Here is a 16,173-nt window from a genome sequence, read left to right as displayed (position 1 = left end):
TGCGTTAATTATTGACAATACTGCAGTATACGATAAATAGTTTGGTTCATGTGTACTATTACGGAATTCATTATGCGCGATTCAGAGATTGCGTTAATTATTGAAAATACTGCAGTATACGATAAATAGGTTGGTTCATGTGCACTACTACAGAATTCATTATGCGCGATTCAAAGATTGTGTTAATTATTGAAAATACTGCAGTATACGATAAATAGGTTGGTTCGTGTGCACTACTACAGAATTCATTATGCGCGATTCAGAGATTGCGTTAATTATTGAAAATACTGCAGTATACGATAAATAAGTTGGTTCATGTGCACTACTACGGAATTCATTATGCATGATTTAGAGATTGTGTTAATTATTGACAATACTGCAGTATACGATAAATAGGTTGGTTCATGTGTACTATTACGGAATTCATTATGCATGATTTAGAGATTGTGTTAATTATTGACAATACTGCAGTATACGATAAATAGGTTGGTTCATGTGTACTATTACGGAATTCATTATGCATCGTTTAGAGATTGTGTTAATTATTGAAAATACTGCAGTATACGATAAATAGGTTGGTTCGTGTGCACTACTACGGAATTCATTATGCATGATTTAGAGATTGTGTTAATTATTGACAATACTGCAGTATATGATAAATAGGTTGGTTCATGTGTACTATTACGGAATTCATTATGCATCGTTTAGAGATTGTGTTAATTATTGAAAATACTGCAGTATACGATAAATAGGTTGGTTCGTGTGCACTACTACGGAATTCATTATGCGCGATTCAGAGATTGCGTTAATTATTGACAATACTGCAGTATACGATAAATAGGTTGGTTCGTGTGCACTACTACGGAATTCATTATGCGCGATTCAGAGATTGCGTTAATTATTGAAAATACTGCAGTATACGATAAATAGGTTGGTTCATGTACACTATTACGGAATTCATTATGCATGATTCAGAGATTGTGTTAATTATTGAAAATACTGCAGTATACGATAAATAGTTTGGTTCATGTGCACTATTACGGAATTCATTATGCGCGATTCAAAGATTGCGTTAATTATTGAAAATACTGCAGTATACGATAAATAGGTTGGTTCATGTGTACTATTACGGCATTCATTATGCGCGATTCAGAGATTACGTTAATTATTGACAATACTGCAGTATACGATAAATAGGTTGGTTCATGTGTACTATTACGGCATTCATTATGCGCGATTCAGAGATTACGTTAATTATTGAAAATACTGCAGTATACGATAAATAGGTTGGTTCATGTGTACTATTACGGCATTCATTATGCGCGATTCAGAGATTACGTTAATTATTGAAAATACTGCAGTATACGATAAATAGGTTGGTTCATGTGCACTACTACAGTATTCATTATGCGCGATTCAGAGATTGCGTTAATTATTGAAAATGCTGCAGTATACGATAAATAGGTTGGTTCATGTGCACTACTACGGAATTCATTATGCATGATTCAGAGATTGCGTTAATTATTGACAATACTGCAGTATACGATAAATAGGTTGGTTCATGTGCACTACTACAGTATTCATTATGCGCGATTCAGAGATTGCGTTAATTATTGAAAATACTGCAGTATACGATAAATAGGTTGGTTCATGTGTACTATTACGGCATTCATTATGCGCAATTCAGAGATTGCGTTAATTATTGAAAATACTGCAGTATACGATAAATAGGTTGGTTCATGTGCACTACTACGGAATTCATTATGCGCGATTCAGAGATTACGTTAATTATTGAAAATACTGCAGTATACGATAAATAGGTTGGTTCATGTGTACTATTACGGCATTCATTATGCGCGATTCAGAGATTGCGTTAATTATTGAAAATACTGCAGTATACGATAAATAGGTTGGTTCATGTGCGCTACTACAGTATTCATTATGCGCGATACAAAGATTGCAACAATTATCGAAATGATGCAGAAAATATGTACTTGCGTCCTCAAAACAATCGCATTGTTGTATCAAATTAACGATATGCATTCAGATTCATTGCTAGTCGATAACACTGAAACGCATTTTTTGGGGGTCATGTTCGTCTTGTATGTTGGTATCAATGCTAGCGAAATCTCTAGATTATGTACTGTTGATATACACTGCCTTTCGTCTAGACACAGTCTATGATCAGAAGACGATTGACTAAAAATTTATTGTTCTATATAGTGAATTAGTATATAGTATTGTTTTAGGTGTTTCTAAACTTCAAGTCGGTCTGCGCATGCCCCATTACCATGGAAATGTGCTAAAGTTGGACACCCAATCAGTAATGACACTGAGTTGTGTGGCGACTACGTAGTTGCATAGTGATTCACCAGGCTATTCTTAAGTGTTCTCTGTATGGATTCCTGGCTACATTGTCCCCTGAGGCGTCTTGGTTTAACTTTGCACTGGTTCTAAACTATGTCCCCACTAGTAACAGCAACTGACTGACATGCTGTGGAACGTTAAGCTACTTGTACACCTAATAGAAAGGTTAAACTCATCTGCCAAGATAGAGAAATTCCCCTGAATCATCTAATCTTTTTGCTTTGTTTCATGAGGTGTTTTTTTGTTATGGGAGGTTTATTTTTATTGGCCACCAGGTTATTGTCATGCAGTGTTAAACTTAAATTACTGAATTCACTCCCAAAACATTTGTTACTGATTACTTAGGAATAAGATACCGTCTCCCAACTCTCAAAGAAGTTTTTAAATTTACAGAATTATTATTATTTAAAGAAAGATTTTTATGACAGAATGCCTGTTTTCGTAATTTGTAACGATCATCAAACCTTGTAGAATATGCATACACACCATATTTGTACTATGAGTATGTATCTATGTACTTTGTGTATGGCCACTTTATTTGCTGTTAGAATTTACTGGTAAAAACTTCTCACATTTTTGAGAAACACATTTGTCTTCAGGGTAATATCCAATTCAGATATTGCATTTGTTTCAGTAGAAGCACACCTATCACGAATTTAGGCCAGACTTTTATTATCCCTTGTTTCGCGAACCCGCCGAATGAACAGGAGCCAAAAAATAAATAAAAAAAATAAAATTTTATTTCAGCGTAATTTCTTGCGCCAACCGTATTGTAAGTGCAAAAAATTGCTAAAAAAAACTTATTTTTATCTTCATTTTTTTTCCCGCCTGCCGCATAACAAACCCAAGTTGTATTTTCGTGGGAGTATCATGATCAAAGTACTAAAGTCTCGCGCAGATGTGAAACAAGGTTATACATGGAATAAAACTTCATTTCATTTCTTCTCTCCGATTAATGGTCTCACTTACAATTCTTTGAGAATCACACAAATCTCATGGAAAAAAAGAATTACTGTGGAATACTTTATTTTCGCTGGAATTAATTTTCGCTGAAAAGGCTTTTTGGGCGTTTTGCTTGGAATTTATTTTCACTGATTTTTCATGAGTTTAATGTGAAATATATGGAAAAAAGTATATTCGCTGGATTTTATTTTCACGGAATCATCCCTTCAGTGAAAATAGCGAAAATAAATTCCAAGCGAAAATAAAGTATTCTACAGTAATTTTTTTTTCCCCCGCCTTCCTCCAGAAAATTGCCTAATAAAAACTCGAGAAACAAGGAATGAAAAAAAGTCTGGCCTTATAAAAAAAAATTCTATGCTGTCACATTCTGTGAATTATGTGTTTGTGAGGTCGATTTTCATGAATCTGTGAAAATCACAAAATTTGGCAGAGATGACAATTTCTCAGAGGTGTCAATGACTTTCAGAAAAATGTTTTCTCCGGAAATGCCACAAAATCCTTAATTTAAAAATCAGCTTGTTAGGTTTATCACTTGTACAGGAATCCTTGGGAAAAAATATTTACAAAAATTTAGTAATTTTTTTTTATATTTTCTGAATTGTTTAGGAAATGTTTGATCCTCTAAGTTGGACCTCAAAATTCTTGCCCATAAGATGTTGCATACATGTTTCAACTACTAATCCTAAATTTTGGTTCAATTTGTTTGATTGATCAATGTGTTATTCAGTGTTGAATACAATCTTGCTTTATCGCTAAACATTGGAGTTCCTCAGGGAACACACTTTGCAGTTGGAATTGTTGCCATAGAGACAACTGTATATAATAGGTGCTGTTAGATTTATATGGTTTTTTAAAATGCCCTAATTTTTTGTGGAACTAGTGATAGGTACTGTTATAAATATTGTTTTTTAGGTTCATAAAATTAGTGATTTGAAAAGGCTGAAGTAGTTATTCATGTGCTTGGCTAATCAACTATTACTGCCAAGGAATTCATTAAATTATTGTTGTGAAAAAGGTGGCCCAGATGTGTGTAGGCAGAGTTCTTTCACTTAAAAAATGAAAATAAACGGGCATTTTTCTGGAGTTTGCTTGTAAAACATTTGCTTAAAAAAAACCTTGTAGCTACATTGAGTAACCAACTATTTTTTGCCGGATGTTTAGACCAATCACGACGACGGCATTTTGCAGAAGCAATTCTTTTCAAAACTTTGTAACAGTATATACCATTTTGGGGTATATTTCTGCCATTTTGAAATTAATTGATAGTAGTAAATCAATCGGACATTTATGGTCAACTTTATATGCACATTTTTAAAAGCAGTACATGTAAAAAAAATTTAAATCTTCGCATATGTAAATATTTCCTATCTGAACTGGTCAAAGTGTATTGATTGAAGTTTTTTTATGCCAAAATTATGAAATTTGCATGATTGTGTGTTAAAGTCTAATTAGTCACTTGACAGTGAATGTAATGTCAATAATTGTAATGCTCCCAAATCAGTAGAGTCAATTGAAATCAATAACAATTTTGTTACAATACATTTTGCAAATTAAACAAATTTAAAGATTAATATACACATGTATTTGAACTCCCTGAAAGTAAATCGGCCACTTTTCAGTATATGTGTTAGTAAAGTTGAAAATTTAATTTTTTCAGCCTTCCTCTGTTTTATCTGGAGGGCTGGCACAGCAGAGTATGCTACCTTCCTTGCCCAACCAGCAAGAAGACTCTATGATGCCAAGGCCGCCAAGTTTACCAGTAAGTAAACTAAAACCATGTCTTTTCACGGGATACCTGGTGATAAAACATTTCCCATTTAGAGTGTGTAATATGTAGAGTATATCGTTGTAAAAATAGTGATAGCTTTCATGGTGAGAATATGATTGTAATATTCCTGTTTCACATACCCACAGTTTTCTCTAATTTAATATTGTTGACTTGTGCGCATTGTCATTCAATAATCCCGAAACTTTAGTTCGCCTAGACGAAGTATAAGATACCAGTAGGTAGTCTAGCGACATCATTAATTGAAACATTACCAATTGTGTTTTAAACCCCTGTCAGTATATTGTTGCTAGGGGGAACTCCCATTCTGATTCGATTAGTTTTAACCAAACAATTTAACGACTGGTCTTGTTCAGAGTTGCTACCAGTGATGTCAGTGTTGATGTGTCGTTATGTTGCAATAAGTGGATTGATATGACAAATATAATACAACGCTTTGTTTTAATTTGTCTGGACTTAGCTCTGCATGCATCCCTTCATAACCTCTGTATAGATAAAATAAAAGTAAATCATTGCGGTGGTGGTCTGTGATTTAAAAAAGAAAAGATGTGCAGCAACTCAAGGCAGTGTTTGTCCGCCAACGCGATATTGATGTTTTCATGAGTGAGTTTGGGAAATCCCTCAAATAGCATAATTGGATTGATTGAATCTGCAGAGGGCACTCCTTTCAATAGTTCATGCTGAGTGTAATGATGCTAGTAAATAGGATATGACATCACTGTATTTTAAAAGCCTGCTGTCTGGCCTGGCATCTCATTGACACATGTCAGGGGGCTTCTCTAAAACTCGCATCCCTGCAAGTTGAGAACTGCTAGTTTGTTTCGCCTTGTGTAACACGTTCTGTGATTTGTTCTACTTTTGTAACATGTACTGGTTGGTTCCTCCTTTTGTAACATGTACTGGTTGGTTCCTCTTGTAACACATACTGTGATTGGTTCCTCTTTTTGTAACACATACTGTGATTGGTTCCTCTTTTTGTAACACATACTGTGATTGGTTCCTCTTTTTGTAACACATACTGTGATTGGTTCCTCCTTATGTAACACGTACTGTGATTGGTTCCTCCTTATGTAACATGTACTGTGATTGGTTCCTCCTTATGTAACACGTACTGTGATTGGTTCCTCCTTATGTAACACGTACTGTGATTGGTTCCTCCTTATGTAACACATACTGTGATTGGTTCCTCCTTATGTAACACATACTGTGATTGGTTCCTCCTTATGTAACACATACTGTGATTGGTTCCTCTTTTTGTAACACAGACTGCGTTGTTTTTTTTTGTAACGCGTACTGTGATATTTTACAAGCATTTTATTTTATTTTGTACAAGTTTGCCTTACCTTGCGAAGTAGCTATCAAAATATGTTGTGCCCCTGTATCTTTAGTAGTACTATTGTTTGGAGGCCGGTAAAAGACAGAAATAATTTTTGCCCCTTCCCGTAGTAGGATATTAATCAATCCTGATTAAACATTAATTATGTTTTGTAAAAAATGAATGTTGATAATGAGTATGTTACTGAGATCTAAAGAGCTGTGAAACTGATAGTTATCCATTTGACCTACAGGTCACGTATCCTGGTTCAGTTTTGTTACTGCCTTGTTTAATTCCTGATAAGCTTCACACCCATTTATGCTTTGTATTCTGTATCAGGATGTACTAGTAGTATATGAGTTGGTGCATTCATTACTCCACTAATATGTCATGCGTGTTAAAAAAATGTTCTTGTCAGAAGTAAATTTTAACATTTTCTTGTCAGAAGTAAATTCTATGTGCTTTGCTTTCAATATGGCGGATTGGTGGCCTTTTTAGCTCCGCTGTCGACTTTGTCGAGCGGAGCTTATCATATGAGTGATTGTCGTCGTCGTCGTTCGTGTCAATGTTTTACTTTTTCGACTTCTTCTTGAAAACTACAAGCCTGAATGCTTTGATACTTGGTGTATATGTACCTTGGGTAGACCTCTCTCAGATTTGTTCATTTCATGATGATATCTTCAATTCTCTAATTTTGGTGAATATTTTTGTCATTTTTAGTAAAAAGTGATATTTTCGACTTCTTGTTGAAAACCGCAAGGGCAATTGCTTTGATATTACATATATAGGTACTACATGTGGACCTCTTTCAGACTTGTTCATTTTGTAATGATATCTTTAATTCTCTAATTTTGGTGAATATTTTTGTCATTTTTGGTAAAAAGTGATATTTTCGACTTCTTGTTGAAAACCGCAAGTCCAATTGCTTTGATATTACATATGTAGGTACTACATGTGGACCTCTCTCAGATTTGTTCATTTTGTAATGATATCTTTAATTCTCTAATTTCGGTGAATATTTTTGTAATTTTTGGTAAAAAGTGATATTTTCGACTTCTTGTTGAAAACCGCAAGTCCAATTGCTTTGATATTACATATATAGGTACTACATGTGGACCTCTCTCAGATTTGTTCATTTCATGATGATATCTTTAATTCTCTAATTTTGATGAATATTTTTGTAATTTTTGGTAAAAAGTGATATTTTCGACTTCTTGTTGATAACCGCAAGTCCAATTGCTTTGATATATTATACATATAGGTACTACATGTGGATCTCTCTCAGATTTGTTCATTTTCTAATGATATCTTCTGTTCTTTAATTGCCATGTGCATTGCTAACAGCGGAGCTATCTCAGCCGACAGGCTGCTTGTTTGTACATGTTACAGTATTTATACTGTAAAATGAATATTTTTAGCTAGCATAGTATAAAAAAGCTTTTCTATACGTAATTTCAATACTAATTCATAATGCCCCTAGTATAAAAGAAAGTGCATTTCTTTGTGACTGCTACTTCAAGCATTGAACCAAATTCTCTAAAATGAAATGTAGCTGTCTCATAGGTGTAATTTGGATGTCCCGTTATTGGTGATAATATAAAAGGGCACGTTAACATAGTTGACTATCCTGAAAACAAAACATCATTTTATTCTTTGGCAATATGTTCTCACAACCAAGTTTAAAATATGTGTTCACCAAATATTTCTCACACAGCTTCAATGATAATGGTGATTTATTTATTTTTGTTTTTATCTACCCCGGTAATCACATTAGTTTCTATAATGAAAAGTTCTCTATATATCTCAAAATTGTGTATGAACATGTTCATGAGTTGAATTCATGTCAACAAATCATCACAAATCTAACTTAATCTATCTGAACTGTCACAAAGCTTAAATTAAAATGTGCTCCCATTGAAACAGTTCTCCTAATGGGTGAAACCTCCTTGCCTATTAGCTTATGACTGTCATCCAAGTGATCTCTGTTCTGAAAGATTTACAACTGTCCGCATTACTGACAGACTAAATAGTACCGTTTCATTTAGCTTATTTAAAAGGCCCAATACTGAGTGACAAGTTATACACTAAATTTACCACCCCTAAACGTTGCCACTTAGTCTGATTGACTTGTTCTTTCCCTTTAAGAAAAAAAAAATTATAGATTTTGTGTCATTTTGTCTTGTCTTCGTAATGTGTAAAATATTGGCCAATTATAAAGTGTAGACAGATCAAGTATAGGCCGCAAGAAAGTGAAGTTACACCTATATGTGTGGCAGGCAGTTTATATTACAAACGGGTCGCTTTGTCTCTGCATAGGGATATCTGTTTAACCATTCAATACTGTAAAGTAAAATAAAATCAAAGGAAAAGACCATTTTTCATTCGTTGGCGAGATCCTGAGTTATATATGAAATCAAATATAAACCAGGACCAAAAAAAAGTCATAGTGACACTGAAAAATCACATGGAATTTGACGAATACAAAACTATTTTTGTGGTATTTTCCACACTTAATAATGTGCTGTACACATTTGATGATGGTCAATTAATGAGGCTATATTCCTCTTTGAAAAATAGTAATTTAGTCATTGAACTATAAAAAAGATGAATTCATTTGTTTTTTACAATAGACATTCGAACCACATCTTTCAAGCATTGCGAAAGGTTTTGCAGTGAATAGAAAATGATCTGTTTTCGAGAGGAAACATTCGTATCTTGGTTCTGTTGAATTCTATTCTATTGGTTATATTGTTTTTTTAACTTTCGTTCTAAATTTTAAAACATTAAAATTAGCATCAAAATAAATGTGACAAATGCCATTAACTGATTTTTATGCGAATAAAAAATACTATTGTAGTGGATTTGCTAAAATTAGTCATGTGAAGTGAATGCACATTTATTAAATATATAAGCATCCCTCGAAAAAAAAATTCTGTTCCTATTCGTGTTTGGATCCTTGATAATGGCTCTTGTTGCAGAATACAACCATTGTGATTTTGTCATTTTATTGGCATTCTGTTTTCTCATTGTTATTGTGTATACATTTTGAATCTATTTTTTTGCTGACATTTAAAGTCTGTATGTCGATTACAACACATTGCTGACTTGCAAGTCTGTATGCCGATTACAACACAATGCTGACATGCAAAGTCTGTATGCCGATTACAACACAATGCTGACATGCAAAGTCTGTATACCGATTACAACACATGGCTGACATGCAAAGTCTGTATGTTGATTACAGCACATGGCTGACATGCAAAGTCTGTATGTCGATTACAACACATGGCTGACATGCAAAGTCTGTATGTCGATTACAACACATTGCTGACATGCAAGTCTGTATGCCGATTACAACACAATGCTGACATGCAAAGTCTGTATACCGATTACAACACATTGCTGACATGCAAAGTCTGTATGTTGATTACAGCACATGGCTGACATGCGAAGTCTGTATGTTGATTACAGCACATGGCTGACATGCAAAGTCTGTATGTTGATTACAGCACATGGCTGACATGCAAAGTCTGTATGTCAATTATAACACATTGCTGACATGCAAAGTCTGTATGTTGATTACAGCACATGGCTGACATGCAAAGTCTGTATGCCGATGACAACAACACATTTCTAACATGCAAATTCAGTATGCCGATTACAACACATTGCTGACATGCAAAGTTTGTATGTTGATTACAGCACATGGCTGACATGCAAAGTTTGTATGGTGATTACAACACATTGCAACACATTGCTGACATTTAAAGTCTGTATACCGATTACAACACATGGCTGACCTGCAAAGTCTGTATGCTGATTACAACACATTGCTGACCTGCAAAGTCTGTATGTCGATTACAACACATTGCTGACCTGCAAAGTCTGTATACCGATGACAACACATTGCTGACATGCAAAGTCTGTATGCCGATGACAACACATTGCTGACATGCAAAGTCTGTATGTCGATTACAGCACATGGCTGACATGCAAAGTCTGTATGTCGATTACAACACATGGCTGACATGCAAAGTCTGTATGTCGATTACAACACATGGCTGACATGCAAAGTCTGTATGTCGTTTACAACACATGGCTGACATGCAAAGTCTGTATGTCGATTACAACACATGGCTGACATGCAAAGTCTGTATGTCGATTACAACACATGGCTGACATGCAAAGTCTGTATACTGATTTCAACACATTGCTGACATGCAAAATCTGTATACTGATTTCAACACATGGCTGACCTGCAAAGTCTGTATGTCGATTACAACACATGGCTGACATGCAAAGTCTGTATACCGATTACAACACATGGCTGACATGCAAAGTCTGTATGCCAATTACAACACATGGCTGACATGCAAAGTCTGTATGCCAATTACAACACATGGCTGACATGCAAAGTCTGTATGCCAATTACAACACATGGCTGACATGCAAAGTCTGTATGCCGATTACAACACAATGCTGACATGCAAAGTCTGTATACTGATTACAATGCATTGCTGACATGCAAAATGCCTAAAACATTTTTAGTGCCAGTCATGCTTTGTGATGTTAGATGCAAATCCAAGCCAAGTTTGTTGACATTCAAGTCTCTGTGGCTCTTTAATAGATTTCAGCATTACTTTTGACCTTCAGACTTCTGATAAATGAGCTTGGCTTAAAGATATGAATTTGTTAAAAATGTGCAGCAAATAAAATAGAATTCTGTGAAAATGCAGTGAGACTAGCCTGTCTAAACAAATCATGAGAAAGAATGAGAAAATTGTTGTTGTTTTTTGTTTGTTTTTTTTGCAGAATTCAAATCAAACAGAATTAGTAATCCGGTGAAAGTCGAATTCTGTAACCCCCCTCCCCACCAAAATGGTTTGAACAAAATTTATAGTGAATCAGTGGAAAATTTAATTGACTGTCAACTTAATTTGTGGTTCACAACTCAAATAATGCAAATCCTTAGTGCATGTCATAATTTATCATATTGCAGTGCTGTAATATGTACTTGCATCCACATGTTCCCAGTCTATTTCACAATGGGTTAATGATTGGGTTCTTTTTATCTCATGAAAACCATCCCTTATTATTGCTATTACATGTACAGCTTGGTTTGATTGTGCTTGTGAGAAAACCTGACCACACCCCCTCCCTTGCCTTGTGGCATGATTTATTGTGCAAGCAACTGAATCCCCCCAATTAGATAGCTTCTTTTAAAAAAAATAACACTGTGTATAGGTGTGTATATCCATGATTCTTCTCCAGAGTTATTATTGAGACTATTGTATTGTCTTTTTTAAACAACTATAATAAAGTTGTAACTCTGTATATAGTCTGTGATGTTGTCAGTAAAAATGTCTACTCTATTATAGAATGACTCATAAAGATTGTCCCAAAAATTGAAGCACAACAATCATGGCTTCTTATCTTCTATAGTATGGGTCTCCCATTTGAATGTATATACAACACACAGTCCAAAGTTGTACTGATTTAGATGATCTTCTTAAGAGGAAAAGTAACAAATGTATTCAACACTTTCAAACTGGAAACCTTTTCTATTGCTTCTTTCTTTGACTTTAAACTGACCAAAAATAATTCACTGCCTGTTTTAGACGGGTTTAGCTGTAACTGAAAATGTAGAGCTTTTTGTTATGATATATTTATTAAATTTTTATATCTCAGTAAGAATTCATATTAATAAGTAGTTTATAGTAGCACTTTGACCTGCTCATGAAGTGAAGTCTGAAATGGGATTTTTTTTTCTCACAATTCTTTCAAAAGCACTAAAGTTTTTGATATTCGTTTTTAAGTGAACAATTTAATCAAATAAATGACTAAGCAGTTATTAATAATAAGGGGTGTTACTTGAACTTGTTTCCAATGTCGCATCCAAACCTACTTTGGCAGCCATTTTGGATCGGAAAGAGGGGAAAATGCATACGTAGTTCATAGGTCATTAACGAATATTTTATGTTTAACTTTGAAACCGCAAAACATAATGTATAATAATTTCTGTCCATGTTTTAGCCATGACCATCTTTTCACATGGGTTCAATTGAGTTTGTAGTAAACCCTTTAAAATTTATAGTTTTTTTCCCTCTGCTATCTTTAGCTTTGCGTGGAGTGAATCATATTTCTGTTTGTTTGTTTGTTTGTTTGTTTGTCTGCATCAACTGCTTTCTTAACTAAATATTATTGTGATTTCACTTCTTTGAAAACTATTTATCCAATACTTATATTTGCCTATATATGTAGGTTCCCTCGACTTATTTGTTCACTTTCATGGTACATCTTCTATTCTCTAATTTTGGAGAATCTTTGTGACTTGAAAACTGCAAGTCCAATTGTTTTGTTATTTTAATGTAGTTACCTTGAGTTGACTTATCTCAGATTTGTTCATTCGTATGATATTTTTTGTTCTCTATTTTTAATGAATATTTTCATTATTTTTGTTTTCAAATTTGTTTAGAAAACGGCTATTCCAATTGGTTTAATGAATGTTCTTCTGCGAGATGCGTATATTTTGTGGCAGGAACTTATCTAATATAATAAATATTTTTATAATATTACCTCTCCCCATCCAAGATATTGAATAGTTCAACCCTTGGCTATAACCATGGGGTCACCATGAGTTAAATTTCTACCATGTTGTGATAAACAAAAATTTAAAACCATCCTCTTCCATTAAAAAAACGAATGCTTTTTAGGCCAACAGGTTGATAGTTTCTCTGCTACAAAGAAACTCTGTGAAATAAACTACAAAATAGAAACAAAATGTGAGACGTGGTAAATTACTTTGATTTATTGTAAAATAACAAGAATATACCTTTTAACGGAGTCAGCCACATACATTTCCTGTGCAATAACTCAGTTATGGCTCTCTCCGAATAGATTTATTAGTTGTTATAAAAAAAAAGCATTTAATATGGAAGCAGCTTGTGAACTTTTTTATGCACATTGTGTATTTTGATAGTTGTTAATGATTTGAAACCACTTCATGAGAAACCAATGTTTGCAAGTCGTGTGAGGGATGCAAAGTTTTCACAAATGTACTTCATATCAAATTTTGAAAAATAATAACAGTAAAAATTAAGCAATTCACAGAATAATGTGCTATGTGGATCATATCTGCTATTTGAATACTCGGGCGAATTCTGCCCTTCAAGGAAAGAGTAAAAGTGCATGGTTGTTTATAACCGATTTGGATGAGATGATTGGTCCATTTGTGACACGTGATTGCGAGAACATAGCAATCCATTCTAAAGTGTTCATTTAGTTTTATTTTCTGGTTTGCATATCAGGTCTGTCGTTTTATTATGTCATTCATAGTTACCTCCCTACTTGGATGTATTCAGAAAAAGATGTTTTGAAAATCTATTCCTAGCTAAATTGGGTTAGTAGTGGATCTCCTGACCCAGAAGTCCCCTTTGAGATTGATGTCATCCAAGAGCACTCATGATATAGGTTACAGCAGCAGTTTCAAGCAAGTTAATCCTGACAACTTTAAAACAAACAAAAATTGAATATTGAATTTGAAACAAGAATTTCAAATAACTCAGAAAATTTGTGATTTACAATGAATTATGGGTAATACACTTTGAGCATTGGGATCAAGGTCTGACTGATGAATCATATATGACAAATGTACCTAGAAATTATATCTAAAAAAAATTGTATAAAAAAAATAATAGCTAGCTGATCTGGTGATTGAAATAAAATTCTATTTTGATTGAAAGATTTTTCATTTATCAATGTTGTTGGCTTTTTGTATCGTTGCCGTATATTAAATGTCTGTCATGAGTACTTTAATACAACACTGTTTGAGATTAAACTCATGTGTACGCCGTAGATGAAAGTCACTGTCATAAATGTGTTCTAAGTCGTGGATTTTCAGGTCCTTTTAAGTCTTTTTTTCATCAATACTTTGTGATTATTTTCCACTGTAGCAATTTTTTCAGCTTTACAAAATGGAGGTAACCTTGAAAAAAAAATTTAGGTCAGAGGTATGAATTTCTTGAAAAATCGTGATCACTTGGTGTGGTGCTACGTTTTTCCCCCGAAGTATACGCCTGTAAAAAACTTCATACACTCATAAAGGAGATCCTAATATTGTATTGTGATATGCACACAAGCCTGTTCCACTCACCGTTTTGACCCTTATTGTACACAGTGACCTCAATTTATTTTAGAAAAAAAATTGACGCAAAATTTTGTAAGTCCCCTTGTGATGAAGAGTGACTTGGTTTGTCGTCCTTTAAACCACATAAGGAGATTTACTTATAAATCTTGATAAATCCATGCTTGATTCCACATAAGTGTTAATGCTTAAAACTGTCTTTGATGCATACTGCATAGGGCAGGATTCTTTGTTTATCTCCATATATTATCCTACCATTTTTGAGACTAAATTGAAAAATTGAAAAATAGCAGTGCAAACATTGCGCAATACCTCTGGTAATATCAGGAAAATTTCTACATTTAATTCTGAATTGTTGTACAAAGTGAAACTCACTCAGAACTCTGTAAAAAATCCCTCAAGTCAGTACTGTTTTCCCTTAGGTTAAAATTGGTCATAGATTGAACACAGCCCGGAACTACTTTCATGCAAATGAGCCTGCCTTATAAATAAACCATTGGGCTTTCAATGTAAATGGCCAGGAACAATAGAGTAGATTTCTATTCGCCAACATAGCCAAGGCTGTTGCAAATAGGCTCTTTTTTTTTTTTTTCTCTGTATACTGAAACAGTGCGGGACATTTAACAGTGAATGAGGCCGGTTATAATCAGAACTGGCAGGCTATGCAATGGATGGCCAGGTAGTGGTGAATTTAAACCAACTGGCAGATGCGAATAAAACGCCTGTGAAAATTGTATTGTATGGCAGACATTCAGGCTGTGTTAGGCTTTGACATGATATATGCAAATGACAGTTCACTTTATAAATGCTCTGTGCTGCTTGTTCAGCTACGCTCACTGTAGATGCTTACTGTGAAATAGGACAGAAAGTTAGCATTTTGGTTTGTAAGTATCTAAATTTGTTTCACCACTCTTTCTTGTATGTTATTCTATTTATTTATATTTGCTGTTGAAAAATTAATGAAGGTTTTTGTCCATCAGCTACATTATATTTTTCAATTTATTTTAGGAAAGAAAAAATACTAAATTGAACTTACTGTGCTTATTATAACGAAACCATGTTGCAATGGGGGTCAGGTTACTGCCGGACAATTTTTAAAAACAAATTTTGATGATTAGTATAAGAATTTATTTAAAAGATTCATTTTTAATTTGCTGTCTTTTTTTCACGAAAAGCTTGCAAATTTGATAACTAATGAATTTATTTATCACGTGCAATTAATAAAACCAAACTTAATCAACTTGTAAAATGATTTTTCCAATTTTAATTCGAAATTATCAAGCTCATAAATCGAGATGATCTATGAAGAATATTGTATTGGTTTACCCTGGAACTACTTTATTCATTCAGGGTGTATTAATATTGCTTTATTTACTCAATCGACACAGATCAAGGTCAACTAGTATTTTAAAGGCGAGATTGATCTTGCCATTACTTTCAACATAAATTTATGCGATGTTTCCTCGAATGTAGCGAGGGTAATAAATTAATATTTCTTTCAATATTTTAATATCACAGAATGTGAATAATATAACATAATATGTATTAAATAGTATTTTTTTTCAATCAAATTTAATAACATTCATAAAAAATATAGGA

General features: G+C 33.8%; 1 protein-coding gene across 6 annotated transcripts in view; it reads left to right on the top strand.

The window, feature by feature from the left end:
* The window catches only part of LOC100370652 (AT-rich interactive domain-containing protein 1B-like), a 58,224-nt gene that overhangs the window by 12,580 nt on the left and 29,471 nt on the right, over positions 1 to 16,173 (top strand). For 5 of the 6 annotated variants that reach the window (XM_006815052.3, XM_085504959.1, XM_085504962.1 and 2 more), the window contains exon 4: positions 4,988 to 5,089. The exons of the other annotated variant lie outside the window; for it this stretch is intronic. In XM_006815052.3, the coding sequence (XP_006815115.2) occupies positions 4,988 to 5,089 (102 nt within the window). The remainder of the gene's footprint in view (positions 1 to 4,987; positions 5,090 to 16,173) is intronic. 6 annotated transcript variants of the gene reach the window in all.

The sequence above is a fragment of the Saccoglossus kowalevskii genome, chromosome 11 (genome assembly GCF_978046115.1).
Source record: "Saccoglossus kowalevskii chromosome 11, keSacKowa6.1, whole genome shotgun sequence".
NCBI lineage: Eukaryota > Metazoa > Hemichordata > Enteropneusta > Harrimaniidae > Saccoglossus > Saccoglossus kowalevskii.
This window is presented reverse-complemented; position numbering and strand designations above follow the sequence as displayed.